This window comes from Vidua chalybeata, chromosome 2 (genome assembly GCF_026979565.1).
Source record: "Vidua chalybeata isolate OUT-0048 chromosome 2, bVidCha1 merged haplotype, whole genome shotgun sequence".
NCBI lineage: Eukaryota > Metazoa > Chordata > Aves > Passeriformes > Viduidae > Vidua > Vidua chalybeata.
The window spans coordinates 107135446-107157351 of NC_071531.1; the positions used below are offsets into that span (position 1 = coordinate 107135446).

The window sequence follows — 21906 nt, forward strand, 5'->3', positions numbered from 1 at the left end:
AGAAGTGTATGTGGGGATTGCTGTGTATTAGCAGATCAGAGTCAATCACTTTTATCTGATCCTGTACCTGTAGAAAGACAGTGATTGTGTGTACCTGTATTGTTTTTTTTGCTTAACTACCTGAAATAAAATTAATGTGTGCAGTTCACTGCTCTATTTCATTCAATTCTATTCAAAGAAGGTGGCTACCCATCCTGGTTGTTTTTTTTTTTTTTTTTTTTTTTAGTTTAAAGTCAAAACAAAGTAGCTTCCCTCTCCACTAAGAAACCCAAGTAGTCTTCTGCTAAAATCGTCATTTAGCAAGCACAGTGAGTCAAATCTTGTAGCATTTTTTTGTTCAGGAATTTAAGTGGAATGCAGAGCAAAAATACCTTTCCTTACCTAAAGGAAGCTAAAGAAAACCATATTTTGTGTAATTAGCTCACAGCTTTCCAGGAGGATGACATTTTAACAGGAGTATATTTGTATATTTATGTATATGTTAACATGCAGGGGAGTACTTCAAAGTTTATATTTTTTATGACACCAGAGAATTATCTAGATACTTCTGTCTTCCATCACTGTCTCCAATTCAAAGCAGACATGTTTTGCCTTTATTAGGTTTTAAACAAGATCAAACATTTTTTTTTTCCAATGAAGAGTAGACAAATATATTTTTAATGATTTAGATTTGTACTTCTTGTTGCAAACAGAATCATTTTCGTTTTCCAGTCAGTTTTTGCCTATTTCAAATATTTGTACTCTGTTAGGTGTGATATTTTTATTTTAATTTCAGCTTGAGTGGAAAATTCAGGAGTGGGATTACCAATGACCATCTTGGGTTCAAACACTTATTAACAAATGGTTCATACTACACAAATAAAATGAGGTATGATGCTGCCTGAGGTGGGTGGCAGCTGGTGAATTTAAAAGCTCTGTGCCAGATTACTCATCATGTTTGAATTTGCTGCTAGGAATAAATGTGTTGCCTGTTTCTAAAATAGATTATTTATAACCTTTTGGAAAGATTTCTGATAGGATTTACAGCAGATGGGTTTAGGAAACAAGATATTTATCCCTATTTAGACCATTTCTGTAGTTATTTCACTGATTAGGTAGATTTTCCAGATGAGCAAGTTAGAATTTTCTCATTTTTGCATTCTGCTGTATTTCATATGGCAGTTGGGCAAGAGCATAGCTGCTGAAAGAAGCACAATAGTTGGGAAAAGCCCGAAAGTTTCAGTAACACTGACCCTCTTTTCAAAGGCAGTTGCTGTACTGCTTTGAGCTGGAGTACTTTCAAATGGAATATCTATGAAGATCTTGGAGTGCAGTGTGTATTTATTAATAATACAAAAAGTCATTCAGATGACAGAGTACTACTCAGTACTACTCAGTTTTCAAATTAATTTCAACCAAGTCCAAATGAAAACGGAGTTCTTTCCATGTCAGTTGCTTTGCAGTAAGTCAAGTTTACTTAGGTTTTTTGTCATGTGCTGTGGCTCATCTTCCCAAAAAGAGACTTGCAGCAAATTCCTGGATACTTTTGCCACCAGGATAGAAGTGAAGTGTTTGAAATTAGCTAAGGGACTAAAGGGAAACCGAGTACAAAAATTGAACTTCTCTGTCATGATGGTGAGGAGACAGCTAAGATACCTGCCATGAATTCCTATTAGTTAAATGCAATAGTCTTATTGGCATTTAAGTGCAATATGACTGTATGATGCATTTCAATCTGCACTGGGAAGTTTTCATGACATAAATCAGCCTGGCATGACTTAATGGTCTGTTAAGAGTGGTGCAGCATGAAAAACAATAAAAAGGGCTGCATTTTATAGAAAGGTGTATTAGGTTTTGTGATATTGCTCAGATGGTTCAGATTAGTAAATGAGAAAGAATTCTCTTTATTCTTCTTTATTCTGACTCTTGCAGGGAAAGTGTATATACAGTGAATGCTTTTATTTTTATTACATTCATGAACATACCACCTTCACTTGAGACACTGAAGATTTATAAAATATCAGTAATGTGGATCGGTGTGTGATGGGAGAGATAAGATGGTGCTACAATGCCATCTTTCAGTGGCAGAAATCTCAAATTTATATCAAAATGTGCTATCTTGCCTGTCTGGTACCACTTACAGAAATTTTCAGGAGAGGGTAAGGACAACAGTGGACATTGGGCTTTTTGGACTTGTTAAATGAAAGAGTAAGACATCATTATTTTTTAAAAAGTCAGAAATTCTTCAGATTTAAAGATAAAAGGTTGCTGTAGAATGAAATTCTGATTGCTTTGTATACCAGTAAGAGATTAAAATATGGAGCTGACTTGTTACAATTTGTTGTAGCCTGTAAATACCACTCTAAAATTCTTGAAGTCCTTAGCATATCTGCTTTGCCTGCAGTGCAAAAGAAGTACAGGAAGTGATCAAGAGTCCCATTATTTTAATTTTCTTTTAATTGCTGAGCTTTAGCTTGGGGAAGTTTCAAGAAGTTTAATGCATAACTTTTATTTTTTAACTTTCAAAGTTTCTCAAAGCATGCTCAAATCAGTGGGAATCGTTTTCTTATTTCTTTAGCTTCTGAGTTCTGAGTATATCCATAAGTCTTTGAAGATTATTGTATAAAAAAAATTCTGCTGATGTGTTACTCTCCCCAAGCTTTTCCCTTCCTTTCAGTAAAAGGAGTAATTGGTTACCTTTCCTCGTGGAAATCAATACATTAATCTATTCACTTTTTCCTTTACTTTCTTTGCTCTTATTGCTGCCAGCCAATTTACAGCTTGGATGTGATCTCAGTGTTACTCAACAGCAAAACTACTGTGTGTCCTATTCCTTGAATGTTAACATTGTCAGTCAGAATAAGTAGTCATTTTTCTTCCTCTCTCCTTTTTCCTCTCTTGGTTTAAGTGTCCCAAATTGAGTAAAGTATCTCATCTCAGCCTTCTTTATTCTCAAGGGTAAACAAACCAGGAACTTGTCACCTTTCTCACTATAGATGTAGCCTGTGAGTCTATCTGGGCTCTTTACCCTTCTCATCATCTCCTTAGCTCTTCTCTGCAGCATGTGAATTCATGTCTCTTTGAAGGAACTAACCAGATTGCACTCATTATTTTGATGAAATTCTACTCTGTCAGCAAGGACTGTGATCAGCAAGGACTCCTTTTTTAACATATTGCCAACAAACCATCCTGCTATCTCCCCTTAAAAGAGGAATCAAGGCATATTACGTGTCTTTTTGTTGGCATAATTTGTTTTGTTTGGTAAACTCACAGAAAGTAAGAGCAGCACAAGCCATCCCCTAAGGGTACAGTTTATGTAACCAAGCAGGCTAAAGTGCTAAGATTCTAGAAAAGCACATCTTTTCTATGTGATCTGAGTAAAAGGTATATCCTGAATCTCAGGCACTTGGGAAAAAGCAAAAAATTACAAAGTATTGTTTAAAGTAGAGAAAGTCCTGAGTAATGGGAGTTATTGGACAGAGAGAACCAATGCTCCCTTTCTTTTTGTGCACCAAAACTAAATGAAAAACTTTCTAGATGGGATTTTTCAGCAGCATCTCTAAAATTCCAGGGCTGCTTAAAAGAGCATTGGACTTAAAAGTGATTGGACAAGGTATAATAAAACAGAGATGTATGACTAAATGAGAATAGGCTACAGTCTAATGCTAGGATGAAATTAAGCCTGATATTTAAACTAAATATTTAAATGCACTGTAAAACAAAGAGGAGGAGGAGGAACCCAGGAAAAGTGCCACTGCTAAATTCAGAGCACTGGAAAATGGGATGAGGGAGTGGAAAGTAGATGCCTTTCTTTTTGGCTATGTAGGAGGCAGACTTGAAATTTTTTTAGTAGTTATTCTCAGTGTATTTTTTTTATTGACATTAGTCCTGGGGAAGAATGAAGAACAATTTTTTTTTTTTCCTGCATGCAGATTTATCCCACTTCATTCTTTCAGGTCATCCAGGGATAAAAGAGAGATTCTGTGTATCAAAATATTTAGGACAGCTAGCAGTTTTTGTTTATTGATTCTCTAGACTTCTTTCACCTCTTGCAAAGAAGGAAAAAATGCTTATGCTTCCATGCTTTAAGAGATTATCTGCTTCAGTGTTTCAGAGCAACTGAAGTATAAAAATGTTGTTATATGTGAAATTCAGAACCTGAATTTAAATTGAATATTAGAACAATTAGTATGAAAGAAGGTTTAACATTCTCAAATGATCAAAGTGTGCTCTTTTCACAATGCTGTGTTTACACATGGTTCATCTGAAAACAGCAACAAACCAAAACAAAAGGAGTTTCTCAGTTTCCATGAGACAGCAGCAGTGTGAAGGACACTGGTAATAATTCCCTCTGCTCCCTGGTAATAATTCCCTGTGCTCCCTCTCCCTTGCTCTGATTCTTCTTCCCCAGTCTTTCCTCTCCTTCAACCTGCCAAAAGTTCTTCCCACTTGTGCCATGTGCTTCTGCCTTTGTGTATTTGACCTGTTGTTGCAGGACACATGAGAACTATTACAGAACTAGTTCTGAAGCAGTGTCAGTGTTAAAGGTGGCATCCAAGCAATGGATTATGCATGCTTCCCTAGGTTATGGGAACCTGCTTTCCAGAAGACTCCAAACCAAGCACCCCCTGCACACATGTGATTTTAAAAATAATGGGTATAGCAAAGGGCTTCATAAATCTCTTGTTATCCCCACAATCTACCCATTCTTCATTTTTGTGCCAGAACTATTCACCTGAAGAAGAAATCATGAAAGACAGAGAGCACTATAAATGGACAAGCAAGAAGATATAGTTAAAAAAAAAACCAACAAACCAAAACAAAAATCATCTACCAAATGAGATTTATGCATCTGTTTCAAAGGCTACTGCTCTCTTACAGCCTAGGCAATGGCAGAATAAGAGAGGAGACTCATTTTCCATGTAACTCAGTTGTAACTCATGTGCTAAAAAGTTACTGCCTTCCCTGTGTGTGAGCACACCTAATCATTGGAGCACACCATAAGATTGAGATATCTTTTCTCTTTAAAGAGAATTATTATCCTTAGCTTCCATTAGTTTATCCTTGATAAGAAAGATCTGATTTAGTAATAGGCCTAAGCTGTCATCCTCTCTGTTTTCTGTAATGGCTCCTGTGTCAGAGGCTACACCCTTGATTTATCATTAGTCACAGCTAATAATGCACTAATAACTTTGTGTCCTAACAACCACACATCACTTTCAGTACCCATTAAGATGATCTGAACTTTTGAGGGAAGAGCTGCTGAATCAGCCCAGGTTTCTGGAGTTTGAGGCTGAACCTGTTTTGTTTTCTTCTATTTACTCCATCAGCAATAGTGTCCTTGCAAAAGATTTTCAAAATTTATAGACTTTTGTATCTGCATTTCTTGGCAGTTCATGTTAAACATCGTTGCAAGGTGTATAAATAGGATCTTACAATGTTATTTTGTATTTGTATAAAAACCATCTAAAATTCCAATATCCTCCAGACAAATTTAACCAATGACACAGAAAGGTAGAGGATCAATTTTTTTCTTTAAAGAGTTCCTGTGCAGCCTTCAATTGTCTTAGCTGGTATCAGGAACCAGCAAAGCAATCCTACAGATAAGTAGTTCTATTCCATAGATGGTGTCAAGGGTTACCTCCCTTTTGAAAATACATATTACTTTAGAACGAGCTCTGTGGGCTTCTCCTGTCCTCTGTGTAAATGTCTTAGAGGCAAGTCTTGATTTGTACTTGTAAGAGTGGAATTGAGTTCGATCTCTTAAAATATCCATGTGTATCAAAGGCAGCTGAGAGTGCCACATGAATATTGTCACTGCAGTAAGGATTTGAGATAAGCACTGAGATACCAGCTCCAAGTCTTTGCAAAATAAGATTTGATGGGTATTCCAAAGTAAAAAAGCAGTTTGGGGAAGGCAACATTATCTTGTCAGCCAGCTGACTCTCTTAGCTGCAGACAGAGCGGCTGAGAATTGTACCAGGTGTAACCTTGATTGTTCAAATGAAATTAATTGATTGCTGCAAATGTACAATGCAGAACTGAGTATTAGAGAATCTTGATACTTTACTAGCCAGTGTGTTTCTACTTGTTCCTCAGAGCCTTTTCCCCTACCATTATCTGAATTTTGCTTAGAATATTTACAAGTCAGCATCTTTCCCCTTGCCCCCTTTGAACCAGTCACAGGAATATACTGATGGATGATAAACAATTCCAGTTTAAAATGAAGCCCTCATCTTTATCACTTTAGCTTGCCTAAGTAATCTCCATGATGAATTTCATGTGCAGTTCACTATCAATTGAAATTAGTTGTAATTAAAGGTTGTCAAATCTGTAATTTAAGCCCTTGAAATTTGTTGCTGTCACTCATTTCCTGTAATACTTTTTTTTTTTTCCAATGGATTTGATCCAAAGTCCACATAAGCCAAAAGGAGAATTTCTACCAGCTTTAGTGAGGTTTGAATAAATTCTCATATTCCCTGGTAGAATAATAGAATTGTTTCAGTTTGAAAAGACCTTCAAGATCTTTCAAGTACTTCCAGGGACAGTGATTCCACCACCTCCCTGGACAGCCTGCTTGCAAGTCTTTTTGGTGAAGAAATTTTTCCTAAAATCCAATCTAAACCTCCTCTAGCACGACTGGCGGCCATTTCCTCTAGGCCTATCATTTCTTACCTGGGAAAAGAGACTGAACCCCACCTGGCTACTCCCTCCTGTCAGGGAGCTGTAGAAAGCAAGATCTCCCCAAGCCTCCTTTTCTCCAGGCTAAACACCTCCACTTCCCTCAGCTGCTCCTCACCAGACTTGTGCTCCAGACTGTTCCCCAGCTCTGTTGCCCTTCTCTGGGCACACTGCTACACCTCAATGTCCTTCTTGCACTGAGGGGCCCAAAACTGAACACAGGATTGAGGTTTGGCCTCACCAGTGCACAGGGGACAATCACTGCCCTGGTCCTGCTGCCACACCACTGCTGATCCAGGCCAGGTGCCATTGGCCTTCTTGGCCACGTGGGCACAGCTGGCTCCTGTTCTGTCACTGTCACCCAGCACTCCCAGGTCTTTTCCTTCTAGGAGGATTTCCAGCTACTCTTCCCTAAATCTGTAGCACAGTCTGGGGTTGTTGTGAGTCAAATACAGGACCCAGCACTTGGCCTTGTTGAACGTCCTACAGTTTGCTTTCATTCATTGATCCTGTCTCTTGCAGTAGAAATATTAGAAAAAAACTTGTTACAATATCTACTTTTAGTTAAAATCACCAATATAATATATGAACCCAAGGGCATTTGGTCTGGGGAAGGTACTGTGAGCAAGTTACGATAATATAATTCCTGTAGAATCATTGAATTCCATGTCAACTCCAAATCACAAGGCCAGTTGAGAAAACTGTCATTGGAAAAAGAATGTTGTTAGTACCTGATATGAGATCAATGTACTTTTTTGCTATGAATTCACATTTTTATATATTAAATTTCCCCTCCCCTTCCAAGTCTTCTGCCACATTTCTTATCAGATGACCAGAGTTCACCTACAAGGGATGAACTTTCTGTCTCAGTCAAGCTTTTCTGCATCAGCAGCTTTATCAGCTGCTGTTGACTCAGAGTAACCTTTAGTATTCAGCAGCAGTACTAAGAAGAAATGCATGAAATCCATCCTATCAGATTAGAGATTCTGCTAACTATTAAGATTGGAGTATAGTTGAGAAATCCCTTTGAAATAATATGCAGCAATTTTTTTGTTTTTTTTTTTAAAGCTTTTTAACATCAGAGCAGGGTCTTCCTTCATATACATTTATTAACAGCATAAAATATCCATTCAGACATTCATAAACTACCAACATTCTGAAAGAATGCAATGGAATGCACTCTTCTCATTTTGAACAACATAACTAATTCTCACTACTGCTCATGCTTTTCTATCTCCATTTTAGTTCCTGCAGTCAAATACTGTTCTGTGCTGTAAAAACAGCTCTGAACATGATGTGATTAACCTTAGGGTCCCCCCATCCCCTCATCTCAAAGCCCCCTTGTACATGGCCTGTGCTTTCTATTCATGTTCAACCATCTGATTTCCATATCATCTATTAGCATAACAGAGCTCTAGTGTGACATTGATTGAAGCCAGCGCTTGCTGAATGCAGTATCAAAGCATAATTTGCCAAAAATCATATCTAATTTACTGTGTACTATTTAAATTTCTCAAAAAAAAAAAAAAAAAAGAAAGGAAGTTTCAATAGAAGTATATTGTGTCTGTAATCTTAATTGTTCTTTTTTTCCCCATATTTTTGGCTAGTCTGCTAGAATCTAAGCAATATATTTCATTTTAGAGCCACTGTCTTTGACTTTCAAATGTCAGTTAAGCAAGAGGTTTTCCACTCTGCTTCCTCCAATCCAGTTTATGTTACATCTGAAATAGTAGAAAGTAATAGTCTGATACATACAACACTGTTGTTGCTGCTTTGTAAGTTTTTTAAACAGATCCTTCTAATGATCTTAATGTTTAGCTTGAACTAAGCATTAAAGTACCACATAATTTTAACAGCTGAAGCATATCAAGCCTGCTGTTGCTTCTCTAACTGTACGTTTTCAGAATGTTTTAGAAATTCACCTACTTTGAGAACAGCAATAATGGCTTGAATAAATTTTGCCCAATGTTCCACTGAAGCTGCGCTTTGAGCAAGTCATGATCTCACTTAACCCTTCTGCAGAATGGAAGTAATAATATTTGTCTGTATTTATAAACAGCATCCATATGTGAATGTAATGAGCTCTGATTTTAGGAAAATTTAAGAACCCAAGTGCTTATTCTGTCAAAGAAGCCTTGCTGTCTTTGAGCAGGGTCATGCTGCATTCTCTGGGGATAATGACAGTCACAGTATTTGGGTAGTTACATTTGACCAAGAATAACTCCTGCAATTATTAACTGTTGCTTTCAGTTTTCAAATTCAACTAGAAATTGACAGATAAAACTGATATGGTGAAAACAGTCTTTAAATGCTGTAAACAATGGTATTTTTATCAGAGGCTGTCTGTAAGCAGAGCTGTAGCTGAATATGACAACAAACTATGACAAAATGAAGATTTCCTTCATTATATAACTTCATCTTTGAATAAATTTTTTAAAAATTCATGAAAAAATTTAGTTTTCAAAAAGAATGTTTTTCATGTCCTTCAAAATTATGGTGCTAAATAGTTTGGCTGAAGAAACTGGTTTTGTGCTCTATTTAATGTGAGTAAAAGCTCTGATTCATTTATTTGTATAGTGAATTTCTAGTAATCAGGGCTGCAGAGCAAAGTTAGAAAAGATATTATTGCATAACTATACGTGATTATTTGCTGGAGTCTTTAGAAAGCCTGACCTAGTAACTGTGAGGCCAAATATCTGCTTATGTAGTATGGTCAAATGATGGAGAGGACTTGATGTGTAGCAGGGAGAGAAGAGAGCAGGAGGGTCAGTCCATGTCAGAGCTACAGATTTATTTCCCTTGTCTGATTGGGGGAAAAAAAAAAGAAAAAAAAGAAGAAGGAACTTTTTTCTCTGCTCTTAGGAAAGTGAGAGATGTTGAAAACTAGGAACGGATCAAAAACCGGAAACTAGGTAGAAACCAGGGTGTGTTTTTTCTCATTTCATTGTTCCTTGACTACCAAATTACCTTAATTTGATCCTTGGAAGGTCTGCTACAGTGACAAATTCAGTTGTGTGGTATCTGTTTAGAGCTCTGAATTATGGATTTACAGTAGAGATCTGTGTGTGTGTGAGAGTTTCAGATGAACCTTTAAACTTCTCTCCCTTGCATTTACTCGGTTACATGATTTGAAGGACAGGCTCCTGGAAATGCCATGCCCTTCTTGCTTCTGTTGAGCTGTCTGAGAGCACTGTCTGTGCAGCCCCCAGGGCACCAAGCAAGCCTAAGAAGTGAATTTAGCCATCCATCCTGCTTAGGATAGATCTATGGGATAGTCTCCTGACACCAGGTTTTTGGCACCATAGGAAGATTGTGGTCTTGGGGTCACCCAAACACTGCACTGATTAGCACACTGCATTTCCTGGTACCTGTGGGGGTTTCATGTGGATATGCTGGGTGAAACAAGGTGAGGGAAATCCAAGTAATTCACTGCAGCTCATCACTTGAGGAGTGGTGTAGCATGAGTTCAGTTCCTAGGGTATGTTTAGCAACACCTTATAGAAACCTCAAAATACGTGGCTGTAAACAGGCAGCAAGAGGGCACCTCACCCTTAGTCCTGCCTGTTCATAAGATTAACACCTCCTAAAGTGGAGGAAGAGGTGGATATTTCTCTCCAGAGAGGCCCAAACCTCTCTTTAGGAGTGTGAGGCAGAAGGAAATACCCTCTACCCCTCTACCTTCTAAACTGATTGTGATTCATGTTTATTAAGTTCTTGTTTTAAGAGTGCCAGCACTACTCAGCTGATGCTCTTTAGACTCCTGCTGATCTGTAAAGCCTCGGGAAGTACCTCATGAGATAACTGCAAAGTGTGTTTCAAGAGAATCAGGTCTGCTCACATTTCTATGCAGTTAGCAGGTTTGTGTCTGTGCTGTCAGCAGGTGTAATCGGAAGCTGGGTCTTGATTGCTCTTCGTGCCTAATTAAATAGTTTGTAATTATAATGCTGAAAGTGCGGTTTTCTAAAACACTTAAATTCTGTTTACCTGAAAGCTTAGTATTCCTAAACCATCCCTCTGCACACCCACAAAAGCAATAGTGGAATAGAAGAAAACAAGGGTGGGTTGAGGGGTTTGAGTTTCTTTTGTGCTTTTTTTCCCTGCTTCAGCCTGCCCCAAAAGTTAGCTAGTCTTTTGATAAGAATATTTGGAGATGCTGCTTACATTTTTAAAATATGCAAAAGAGTACAAATCCCAGTGAATTCCAGTGATGAACCAAGAGTGGAGAGTTTTCATGTCCCACATAGAAAAATCATTTGCTTTACTTATACATCATGCTCAACATAGTTACTGATTTCAAGTTTTTTATCTCAAATCCTCTAACACTTCTTCCCCATTCTCCTCTTTCTATTCATTAACACCTTTTCTCTACCTTCACTTCCCAAGCACTGACTCTCTATTCTCCACCATTACCCTCCAGACAAGTCAAACTATGTCCCTCTCCTAGAAATTGTTCACTTCTGACTGTGCTTCCTGGTCCCCTATGACTGAACACTGTTAATGCCAGCAACTTGAAAACATAGCCAGTCCTGCTTCTTCTTTCTTGTTTTAACTCCAGTCTCCTTTTTCCTTTTCTCTGTGTCTTCCTTACCTCCTGAAATACCTATTCCTTCTTACTCACCACTCACCTCTCCCCATCAACTCTTCAACTTTTGCTTCTCTCTACTCTTTAAAATAGCTGAAGCCTGGGTTTACCAGGCTCGTGTTCTTTTAGCAATGATTCTTTTTACAGCAAGTCCTCTTCCCCACACCATTCTTGACCACACTGCTTCAAAGAGGAGTAAGGGAGCTGTTGAATTTGGGTTCTTTTGCTGTCATCCAGACCTTCCTCTCCTTTCATAATAATTTTTAAAAGTCCAGAGGGGCAGATTGAGAAAGGCAGTCTGTTTATCCTAATTCATACCTTGCAATACACAATAGCTACAGGAAGCTCTGTGAAGTATGAGAGGATCTGAGGGTGCTGACACCCTCCCAGAGCAAAGGTAGAATACATCCAGATTCAGCAATATAAACACCTGACTCCTGCTCTTTAGCATTTGATGTCATCAGAATTGACTCTAGCATGTATGGTTGTTTCTTTCCTTTTTTATTTTTTTTTTAATACCTGGGGATGTCACATACATATATTGCTGCTCTCTGTCGCTGTTGTTGTTTCTGTTTATATATTAATTCTGTCTATACTAATGAATGTTTCTGGTGTCATGTCCTCTGACATAAAACAAATCTCCATAATGTTGTCTTTTTCCTTCAATATTCCCTTTCTCTCCCTTGCAAAATATCCTAAACTTACACCATGGTTTTTCTTACCTTGTAGCTCCCCCACAGTTTGTGGTGAGACCACGAGACCAGATTGTAGCCCAGGGTCGAACTGTGACTTTTCCTTGTGAAACTAAAGGAAATCCCCAGCCAGCTGTTTTCTGGCAAAAAGAAGGAAGTCAGGTAAGTTGCAAGCACCCTGTAAGTCTTTCAAGTCTTTCTAAATAGTTATATGGTTTAATTTTAAGGAAAATTATTTACATTATCTTTTCATCTTTCACAGAAATATGTCTTTTTAAACTATCACTATTCTCTACTGAAATTTGTGTCACTTTTTTTGTAATATTTTGAAGAAATATTAAAAACAAAGGCCATTTAAGTTGTTGAAACCTGTGCTAGGCACTGTATAGAGGAGTAGAAGGAAACAGTATATATGTTAAAGGCTTTTTGTTCTGAAGCCCTCAACAAACAGGTGGGTGAGACAGGAACAGCAGATAAAAAAAGGTATGACTCAATTTTGAGCTAATCAGAGCCAGTAATTACAGTTCACAACCTGTCTAGACATGATCAAGCAAAATATATCCAGCAAGCTGATTTGCATTGGCATTTTCTCAGAGAGCATACAAATAAAGGTTTTGAACACACAGATGCTTTCTTCAGTAAAATTATCTCAAGAAATTTCCAGATCTGGTTTGGAAATATTCACCTGATCCTCTCTGAAGGCAAAATCTGTGAGGCAGCAAATGGCACTACCATCAGCCCATACAAACTTTATAGCTCAGTATCTGAATGTGATGCCACAACATTTCTTTACTGCAGGCATTGTGTGTACCAGCTCAGGTAAAATGTGAAATAAGAGCTGAATCACAGCTCCTCTCCACTTGCTTCTGCTTCACCCTCTCAGGAGATCAGAAAACTGGTCCAGAATGACAGGACCAGGCTGACAGCATTTTGTGCTCTGCTGTCTCGCTGGCTTACAAAGACAAAATTATTACTTTATGGGTGTGATTATTTTATTGTCTGAGTGCAAGCATAACCTTCAGTGTATATCTCTCAGTATAACATTTAGAGAAATTTAGATCTAGCCTTCAAGGATCACATCCTGGAAAAACACAGTATTGTGAATCTCACTAAGGTGACAATTTTTCCAAGGGGAAGGTAGAAAAGCATATTCAAATTAAAGTAGGAAGTACTGATGTGGTAGCAAACATTTCAAACCCCTTCCTTGTAGAGCATTTTAATAGCATGGTAATGTTTATGTAAAGTGAGCTTATAGTGTCACACTTGAATCTAATAAAGTGGACATCCATCATACTGTAATAAAGAGAAGAGCTTCTAATTAAAGTAGGACATCATTTTCAGGATTAAAGTCATTTAGCGTAATTGAAAAGTGTTAATACTCTATTTTATCCTCTTCCATTGGTATCGCTTCAAGGGTAAAAACATTTTAAGGTGAAAATGCATCTTGTGTCTTTAATTGAATGTTATTACCTACTGATTGTACAATGTTGAAGCTGCTTAATTACAAACCTGGAAAATTAATTACCATATTGAGAACCAGATCCCTAAGGGTTAGAATAGTCTTTTTTGGCAAACAAATGCAACATAAAAATTGATACTTGCATGATTTATAATCAAACCTTGCAACATGGCTCAATGTAGTTTACAGCATTCTCATGTTAATCTTAATTGATCATCAGTGAAGTAACACAGGTTGGGGTTGCCATCTCAGTGTATAATTTGCCATATTTTGCAGTGAGGTGCCACAGAGTGAGTGAATTTCCACATAGTGTATATCATCATAGCAATGGAGAGTAGATTTTTTGCCTAATCGCAGGACTTTTCACCTTTGCCTCCCACCTGTAAATTGTTGCTTGTCTCTACAATGCTGTTTCTGCTTTTAGGGGACCTATTTGCAGCATCACTTTCAGTGTTCAAAGTAATGTTATGTAGTCATGTTATCCCACTCCAGTAATTGTAGGGCATTTTTGGTTGTGAATCCATTTCTCCATCCTGCGTTTTTGAGCACAACCAGCTGGAAGGGAGGGGAGCTGTTCCCTCCTGAGTAATTTTTGTGCCAGCCTGTGTATAAACAGCTGGCCCTTTGTGCTTGGTAGCCTTTTCCCCAGAGCCCAACAGCCGCTTGCCGATGACATGTGCGAGGGCAGGGCGTGTGTAACCTTTAGACTCCGTGGATTCAATCCTTCCTTGAGATAAATGCAGTGGTACTATATCAGGGATGGCTCTGGTCCCTCTGTTTGCAGCCCAGCATGCCACCATTGTGCCCAAATGAGCAACCCATCAGCTAATTAAAACCAGTGAAATTGTGAAAAGCATTTTAAAAGGGGTTGTACTGTAATTTAGGACAAGTTATAGTTCATAGTTATCTGGTCTTTGAAAGGAGGAGTTACGAGACTGGTGAACTCCTCCTGATGTGTGGAGTATTCACTGGAACATGGTACCTTTCCAGGACAGAGAAGCCCATACTTAAGATATAAACAAGGATTGATTCCCCTTTCTAACAAAGTGACAAAGAAGGTTCTTGACTATTTTTCTCTTAAGAATTAGGAGCTTAATCCTTGCACCGTCTTTTGCACTCAGCTTGTTTTTACACTTTACATAATGAGTGATAAATGAAGTCAAGATCAGCTATGTCAAATTTCTCCTCTTTCTCATAATATTTACTGAAGTCTTCATAATACAGTAGATATAATACAGTTTTCATAATCCAGTATATATCCTGTATAGTCAGGATATAGCCAGGCAGAAGTTACTTTGAAAGTTTTAAATCAGTTCAGAAAACAGGGCAATTATTTGAGACCCACTTAATCCTGTAACCTCAAATTGTTTCAGAATTTTAACACCTTTTTTTCCTATTATCCTATCCTATCCTATCCTATTATGTTTACTGGGTGAATATTGATTTTTGAGGAAAAATTCACTGTTACAAATTTCTTAAACATTGCTATTGAAAGGCAGTAAAAGAAAAGCCTAGTGTGATGAGTAACCCAGTAGGTTAATACAATTATAAGAATACTTGGAATGTTGGATCTTATTGAAGCATATCTCTTTCCTTTTACTGCCAAAACCATAAAGGCGTGAGTTTCACTTAAAAATAGGATTTGTTTCTTATTTGAATTCTTACTTGTTTCTTAAGCAGTGTGTTGCTTATCAGTTCCAAATACTTTTTGTAAACCATCAAGGTCTGCTTCAGAAGAAACAGACCTGCAGAAAATTCATTTAATACCCTACTCTGCACTTTTAGATTTTTTTTTTTTTTTTTTTTTGGTCAACACAGACAAGTTTAAAAGTTAGTAAGAACATTGTTAGAAAGCACAGCAGAGATAGACAGAGATGCAGTGATGACTGAAAGCTGGTAGCAGTGTTTTGGGGTATTCCTGATGCAAACAACTGTATCTTTCATAGAGTCTCGTTGAGTTGGCATAAAATCTAGATCCCGTTTTACTGGAATTACTGTTGTTTTGTTATTGTTTAAGCTGTTCTCCTTTCTGTCTCATTGGGCGACACCGCTGACCTTTCTCTTCACATTGCCTTCCTTTTCCTGTTCTTATTTATTCACAAGAGCTGTGCCAGAGGGTATAACTTTTTCCTTGAAAACACAGCTCTCACCACTAAAACCTTTTCGGGTCTGTAGTATTGATTCATTCAGTCCCTCATCATATGCAATGACTACTAGAGCCATTCCAGTTATTATTATTGACGTCTCTCTTTTCTCCAATCCAGCCCAAAGGCAAAAACTAATCTCCCTGTTTTGTGCTAACTGATACCTTATCCTACATGAATTTTTTTTTTCTCTCTGATGATTTCCACATCAGATTAATACCCTTTCTATTCACCCTCCAGGCTCTTTGCTGCATTTCTCCTTTGGTTTATCACAGTTTTAATTTCCTTTTACTTCTCCTTTAAACTCTCATGCTCTGCCAGCTTCTCCTACTTTATGACATGCTTCTGTCTTCCTCCCAGCTTTACTTATCTACCATGCTCTTACTTTCTCCTTTTCTCAGAATGTTTTCATAGCCAAACAATAGTGCTCTGCTCCCTCCAGTTTCCAGGATTCAATGCTTGCTGCTAGTTTTCTAGTGTTTGCTGTAGTGTGATGTCCTTCTGGTTTGATAGCTGAGTATATTATTACAATTGCATTCAGAACGAAGATGAATGTGTCACAAATATAAATCACTCAAGTGTGATTGTTGGAAAATGTCTCCTCGCCTATACCCCAGTCAGAGCACAGCACTGTGAGCTGTCAAAAGGCTGTTTCTAATTTAAACTGTGAGCTGCCCAAGGCAGGGAAAGCAGCTCTATGTGTTCATAAAGTCACAACCACACTTACTTTTTGTCCTTGATTATTTATAGTACTTTCAAGGAAAAATCATTGTCTCTGTAGCTGAAGGAAAAGTGGTGCTTTTGTGTTCTGAATTGATGTGAGATGAATTTTCTTTGCAGAACCTACTCTTCCCAAACCAGCCTCTGCAGCCCAACAGCAGATATTCTGTGTCACCAACCGGGGACCTCACCATTACCAACATCCAGAGGTCTGATGCAGGCTACTACATTTGTCAAGCACTGACGGTTGCTGGAAGCATTTTAGCAAAGGCTCAGCTGGAGGTTACTGATGGTGAGTTGTTAGAAATTCCTATTGTTTCTTTTCTGTCAAAAGTACATTAAAAGCAGTGTAAATAAAGGGGTATGAGATCACATAAATCATACAAGTAAATGGACAATTTTCTGTAGGAAATAAAGTGTGAAAAGATCTCTGTATTTGCGTATGGAGTAAAAAAGGTATCAAAGTCTAGTTTGCCTCTTAGTTGCTTTCTAGAGGTTTGTTAACAATGGAAAAAAGCGACAAACCAGCTTGGAATGGGTTTGCTGAGAAATGAAGCTGCTTGGTTTCCTAGAGCTAAGATAGGACTAAAAAAAAAAAGGAGAATGAACAGGTTTGTGATTAAAGCAGTGAACTGAGGTGCAAAAAAATATATATCTCCATTCCAACCAGTGTTCAGTCCTATCTTAGACAAGTAGGAAATGTGTCCTTAGCTCAATTAAATCAACATAGTTTCTCAGAAGGTGGTGGAGTACCATAGATTTGGACTGCCTACAACATGTAGCCCTTTAGTCCCTCCATGAATAAAGCACCTGGCTCAGAGCTGTGTTCTAAGAATGCCTCAGTAGGGGTAGGTGTGAAAAAAGTCATGAAAATCCATAGGTAGAGAAGAGTTTTCAGGAAAGGAAAAGAATTACATGGTCTGTCTTGATGCTTTCAGTTTCAAATTTTTGGGTTTGATACTCATCCTGCCTTGAGGTTTCTCTTCTACAAATATTAATCCTTTTCATATGTCAGGAATCCTGTTGATATCCCTCTTCATCTTATTGTGGATAGAAGGCAGTTTACATCCTTTCATGTTAGCGAAGAAAACAAGAGAATCCCTCTTAGAGACAGTGGCATTCCCCAGCATCATTATTCCTTATCTTAACTGACACATTAAATATCTCCTGACAGACTTTGATGAATTTTTGCCATTAAAACTGTTGTTATATGCAGAGGTCTACTTTTACTGTTCCCTTAGAGACCTGCCTGCACCATGAAAGTTTGAAAAGATGTCTAATTTTGAATAATCTGCCTTTTCACAAGAGCATATTCATCACAAGTGACAGGTAGAGAGGTTCAGGCTCATATTATAGAGGTTTGAGCATTAATTTGATGCCTTTTCTTTGTTTTCCAAAAGCTGCCTATATTTTTATGACAAGGGGAAATAATTTCTGCCTTATCCTTGCATCTCTTCAAGCACATTGCTTTTCTGTAGTTTCTGGAGACTAAAGACTTGGTTTTGCTCTGCAATCTCTTTTAGTCCTTTCTCTCATGGTCTATGACAAAATGATGCATTTTCATTCAATTCAAATTTAAATGTAGATTAAAAGGTCATTTAAAAGGAATGGAAAGGCAGTATTTTTTAATATCTGTCCATAGTGCTGCCTGATTCAGGGCCATGACTGTGATTGGAATAAATAGAACACACAAACATTGGCTGGGAGGACATTGAGCTGTTAAATGGTCACACCTGCTGATGCTGCACAGATTTACAGCAACAGGCACTGAGTGGATCAAATCAGGTTCAAGGATGCTAGTGATGAGAAATTCTTCCTTTTGACAGCCAAGGGCTTTGATCCACCTTTATCTGTTTCTTGTGTGGGGAAAAAAATAAATCCTAATTGATCTCTTTGGAATTTTCATTAGTGTGTTTAGAAAGCCAAGGGAAAGTGTCCCTGCTGAAATGCAAGCTCATCTCCAGTTAATTCTGATTAAAGGCAGCATGCATTCCACATAGCTCGAGAGAGCATTAGCTGGTGGCTGTGCTGCTCAAGGAGTGCAGGGCCTGCCTTCCTTAAATGCTTTCCAGAACCCACTGTCAGCATGATCATTATGAAATAATACAAGATTGCTTTATAGAAATACCATTTCATCCCAGAGTCAAAGGGCGGGTGAGGTCAGAAGAAAAGTGCCAAAACAACATTATGGAGCTGAGATTATGTGAATGAATGTACCATTAGATCACAGATATTTTTTTAATTGCTTTTAGTTAGGAAGTTAACCATAAATGTCTAAATAATCTGTTTTGGTTGATGCTGAGCAGAAGTTATGGGAGCTAATGACTTTTATCAGCCGGGAAATCTAATTTAATAGTTTTAAGAATATAATAAAAGATAAGCACTGTGCGTGCTAGCTATATGCTTTAGCATTAGTGTTCTAGTTTTTGGCTGGTGATTTCAGTTTTACTTCCTAGCCCAGAATTTTTCTGTTTGGTTAATGATTTAATAATAGTGGCGAGCCATCTTTTTCATTTTGAACACATTTTTGTTTGATCCAGAGTAATTTAGATCCAATTGAAGTTCCAATACAGAATGAAAACATGTCATGTGCAGAAAAACAAGTGCTTAATTATACCATATATAGCAGTGTTTCAGTTGTTACATTTTTGCACTTACAAGTCTTTACTGGAAATATTTTTAACTCAAGTGTTCACATGAGAAGAGATTACTAGCTGTGATGAAATGTGCTGAGCTGAGTGATAATTTTGCTGATTATGGACTGTGCTAAGAGCCTTCAGCGTATTTGAAATTCAAATCTTGTATTTTCTTGAAAGGCTATCATGTAATTCACTGTCTAATGCACATCTGGAAAAGCAAAATCAATTTAAAAATTGAAGAATCTTAGCAATCCTTTCAAACCCAAGAAATGAATATGCAGCTCACAATCTTATGACAGATCATGCAAATAAACCAAGTGCTTCCATTTCTGTCTATGCTCAACATAAAAGGAATAGTTTCCAATTAGTATTGTGTTAGTATTTGTCAGTCATGCGCAGAATATTTTGGAGAAGATCTTAAGTTCTCGTCAATAATTATTAAAATTTATTAGTAAATGTTTCACAGTTTACTTGTTTACAAATCTGACCACCATGATTCTTAGCCCTCATCCAAACTATATTATTTGTTTTATAGCAAGTGTGACAGTTTCAAACAGGAGAAATTCAGAACAACTTCACAGCTTCCTGTGAAGCTCTTCTGCAAAAAAATAAGACAGACGAGGGATTGGTCTCTGCTTTTCCACCTTTCAGAGAGAACCCTGCCCTATCATGAGTGTTCATGATGTGGATTTCCTTTCTTTTGTCTGATTTTACCCATCATTTACCAGGAATTTTTTTTTTTTTAGATTTTGACTTGGGAAGTGCTGAAGTAAAGACTTTGTTTTGTTTTTCTCTTCATTTCCATTGTAATTTGACCACATATCCCCCAAATTTAAATATGGTTTCAATTGATCCAAACTGCATTTGTAGTGAATAAACTGCTAATGAACAAATATAATTTGTCCTTTTCCTATAATCTCTTCAAAAATTAAGATGCATTTTACCATGAAAGGAATCTGTTAATTTTTCAGTTACCAGAATATGCAGATGTGTGGATATTGGGAAATAGTTTCAAAACCATTTTAAAAATTAAAGTAATTTTGAAATCAACTTCTGTTTTACCATGCAAATACGTTTGTGGGCACACAAAATGTTTCTGTGGAACAGATACAGAAGTTTCCAGCTAGAAGAAGACTATGAAAATAAACTAATTAAAATGTTTTAAAAGCAACTAACAATCCCCACACCATTTTGTGGCTATTTTTCATTAGTCCTCTGTTCTTCATAATGCTTCTGACATACATATTATTTTAAACTCTAACTTACTTTTGGATCCTTACTAATGAGGACCTAAGTAGTAGGAATGCAAGCACACACATGTTTTAGAGAAGATTTACAAGTCATAGTTGTGAAGACAATACAGCCGTTCACAGATCAGTGGAAACTCTAAGTGTTCATTTAACCTTTAGCCTTAGTGTCATGGAAACCTGTAGTGGTCTTTCACCCATAACACCCTTGAAAATGAAGATTCCTTCTGGCCAGGAGGCTTTCAATTACACTATTGATCAGAGCTATTTAAAGGATTATGAGCTCCTCATTTGGGCTGTAAAAAAATCTAATTACATGCCAAAGAACAATATCTGTAATGCAGTAGGTTTTGAAAATACCTACATTGCTACACATATGAAAGACAATTAGATGATGCAAATAACTGCAGTGGAATAGCTAGCAACTTAAATAGTTATTCTTCCTTAGTTTTTAGCAACCTAGAATACTGGGATTTTCTGGTTTACATAAAATCTAAAGGATAAGTTGCACAGCTAAGTTTTAATTTGAATATACTCATGCTGCAGCTATCCTGATAGTCTCTGACAGCTGAGATCCATTTTTATTTTGCCAAATGGCTGAACTATGTAGTCATAAGGAACCTTAATGAGATTAAACATTTTGTATCAAGGTGAAAATGCATTACATTTTTCTTGTTATATAGTGTTTCCTGTCCTACCTCTTAAGTTCAGTGGGTGATATTTCAGAATTTTCAAAATATCTTTCACATTCTGGTGTTAAGAAATAATCTGCATTGCCTTTCTATTTTCAGTTTCAATTTCAATGAATGTGATTAGCTCATACTCTAAGGTGTGATTCTGACAATATTAATGATTCTGATCTTTGTGAATCTTGTTAACAAAAAAGGTAGGTAGTATTTTTGCAACATTAAAATTTCAGGAACAATTATTTCAGGCATAAAATGTGCCACTAACATATCCCTGATATGTTTTATTTAATAAATAACACAATGAAAGCACTTTGGGACTGTTGAAGGTTCCAGAGGTTTGCATCTCAAACAGCTCAAATACAACAGAAGCTATATTGCTTCATAATAATTTGTTTTCACTTCATTGTTGGAGTCAGGTGTTTTGTATGGACTATAATAAACAGATTCTCAGCTAGAATAAATGATTCAAACTCAATTGACATCAGCAGAGGCAGGCTAACTTGCACCGGTTTAGAAGTGAATCCTGCCTGCTACAATATTTAATACCAGTCACACAATTGTTCAGTTGTTCAAAATTTAAAACAGCAGCAGTATGGCTGGTAAATTTATAAAATTACATTAAAAGAAAAAAGAATTCTCAGTTCTGTTATACTGACTTTTTGTGGCAGTCCTAGCCTTGTGTATATTCAAGTAATTTGCATTCAGTTTGTATAAACACATTCTTTAGAAACAAAGGTCATATTTTGTTGCTTAACAGATGGCTCAGAGAAAAGGTTCGACAACAGAATTATTTGGTATAAAATGGTCTTTCAAGAAAAATAAACATGACCATTATACCTCATCATCAAGATATCCCACTGGTCATGGAATGAGTCTGATATGCAGCCATGCACTCTCTCACTGGTTGCAGGGTCCTTTATTCAGTATTGCAAGCATGCAGATGTAAATTATCAGGGAAGAAAAAAATGGGAGTTCATGGCTTTAAAAGGTGAGGAAATGATTTGATAAGTAAGCTGTTAAATGGTGTGATTGAGTTTGAGCTTTTCTCTGCTGGAAAGAGCGGTACATCATTTA

General features: G+C 37.2%; 1 protein-coding gene across 1 annotated transcript in view; it reads left to right on the forward strand.

The window, feature by feature from the left end:
* The window catches only part of ROBO2 (roundabout guidance receptor 2), a 436228-nt gene that overhangs the window by 322459 nt on the left and 91863 nt on the right, over window positions 1–21906 (forward strand). Inside the window, exons 8-9 of the mRNA XM_053933903.1 lie at window positions 11972–12096; window positions 16378–16549. Coding sequence (XP_053789878.1) covers window positions 11972–12096; window positions 16378–16549 — 297 coding nt within the window. The remainder of the gene's footprint in view (window positions 1–11971; window positions 12097–16377; window positions 16550–21906) is intronic.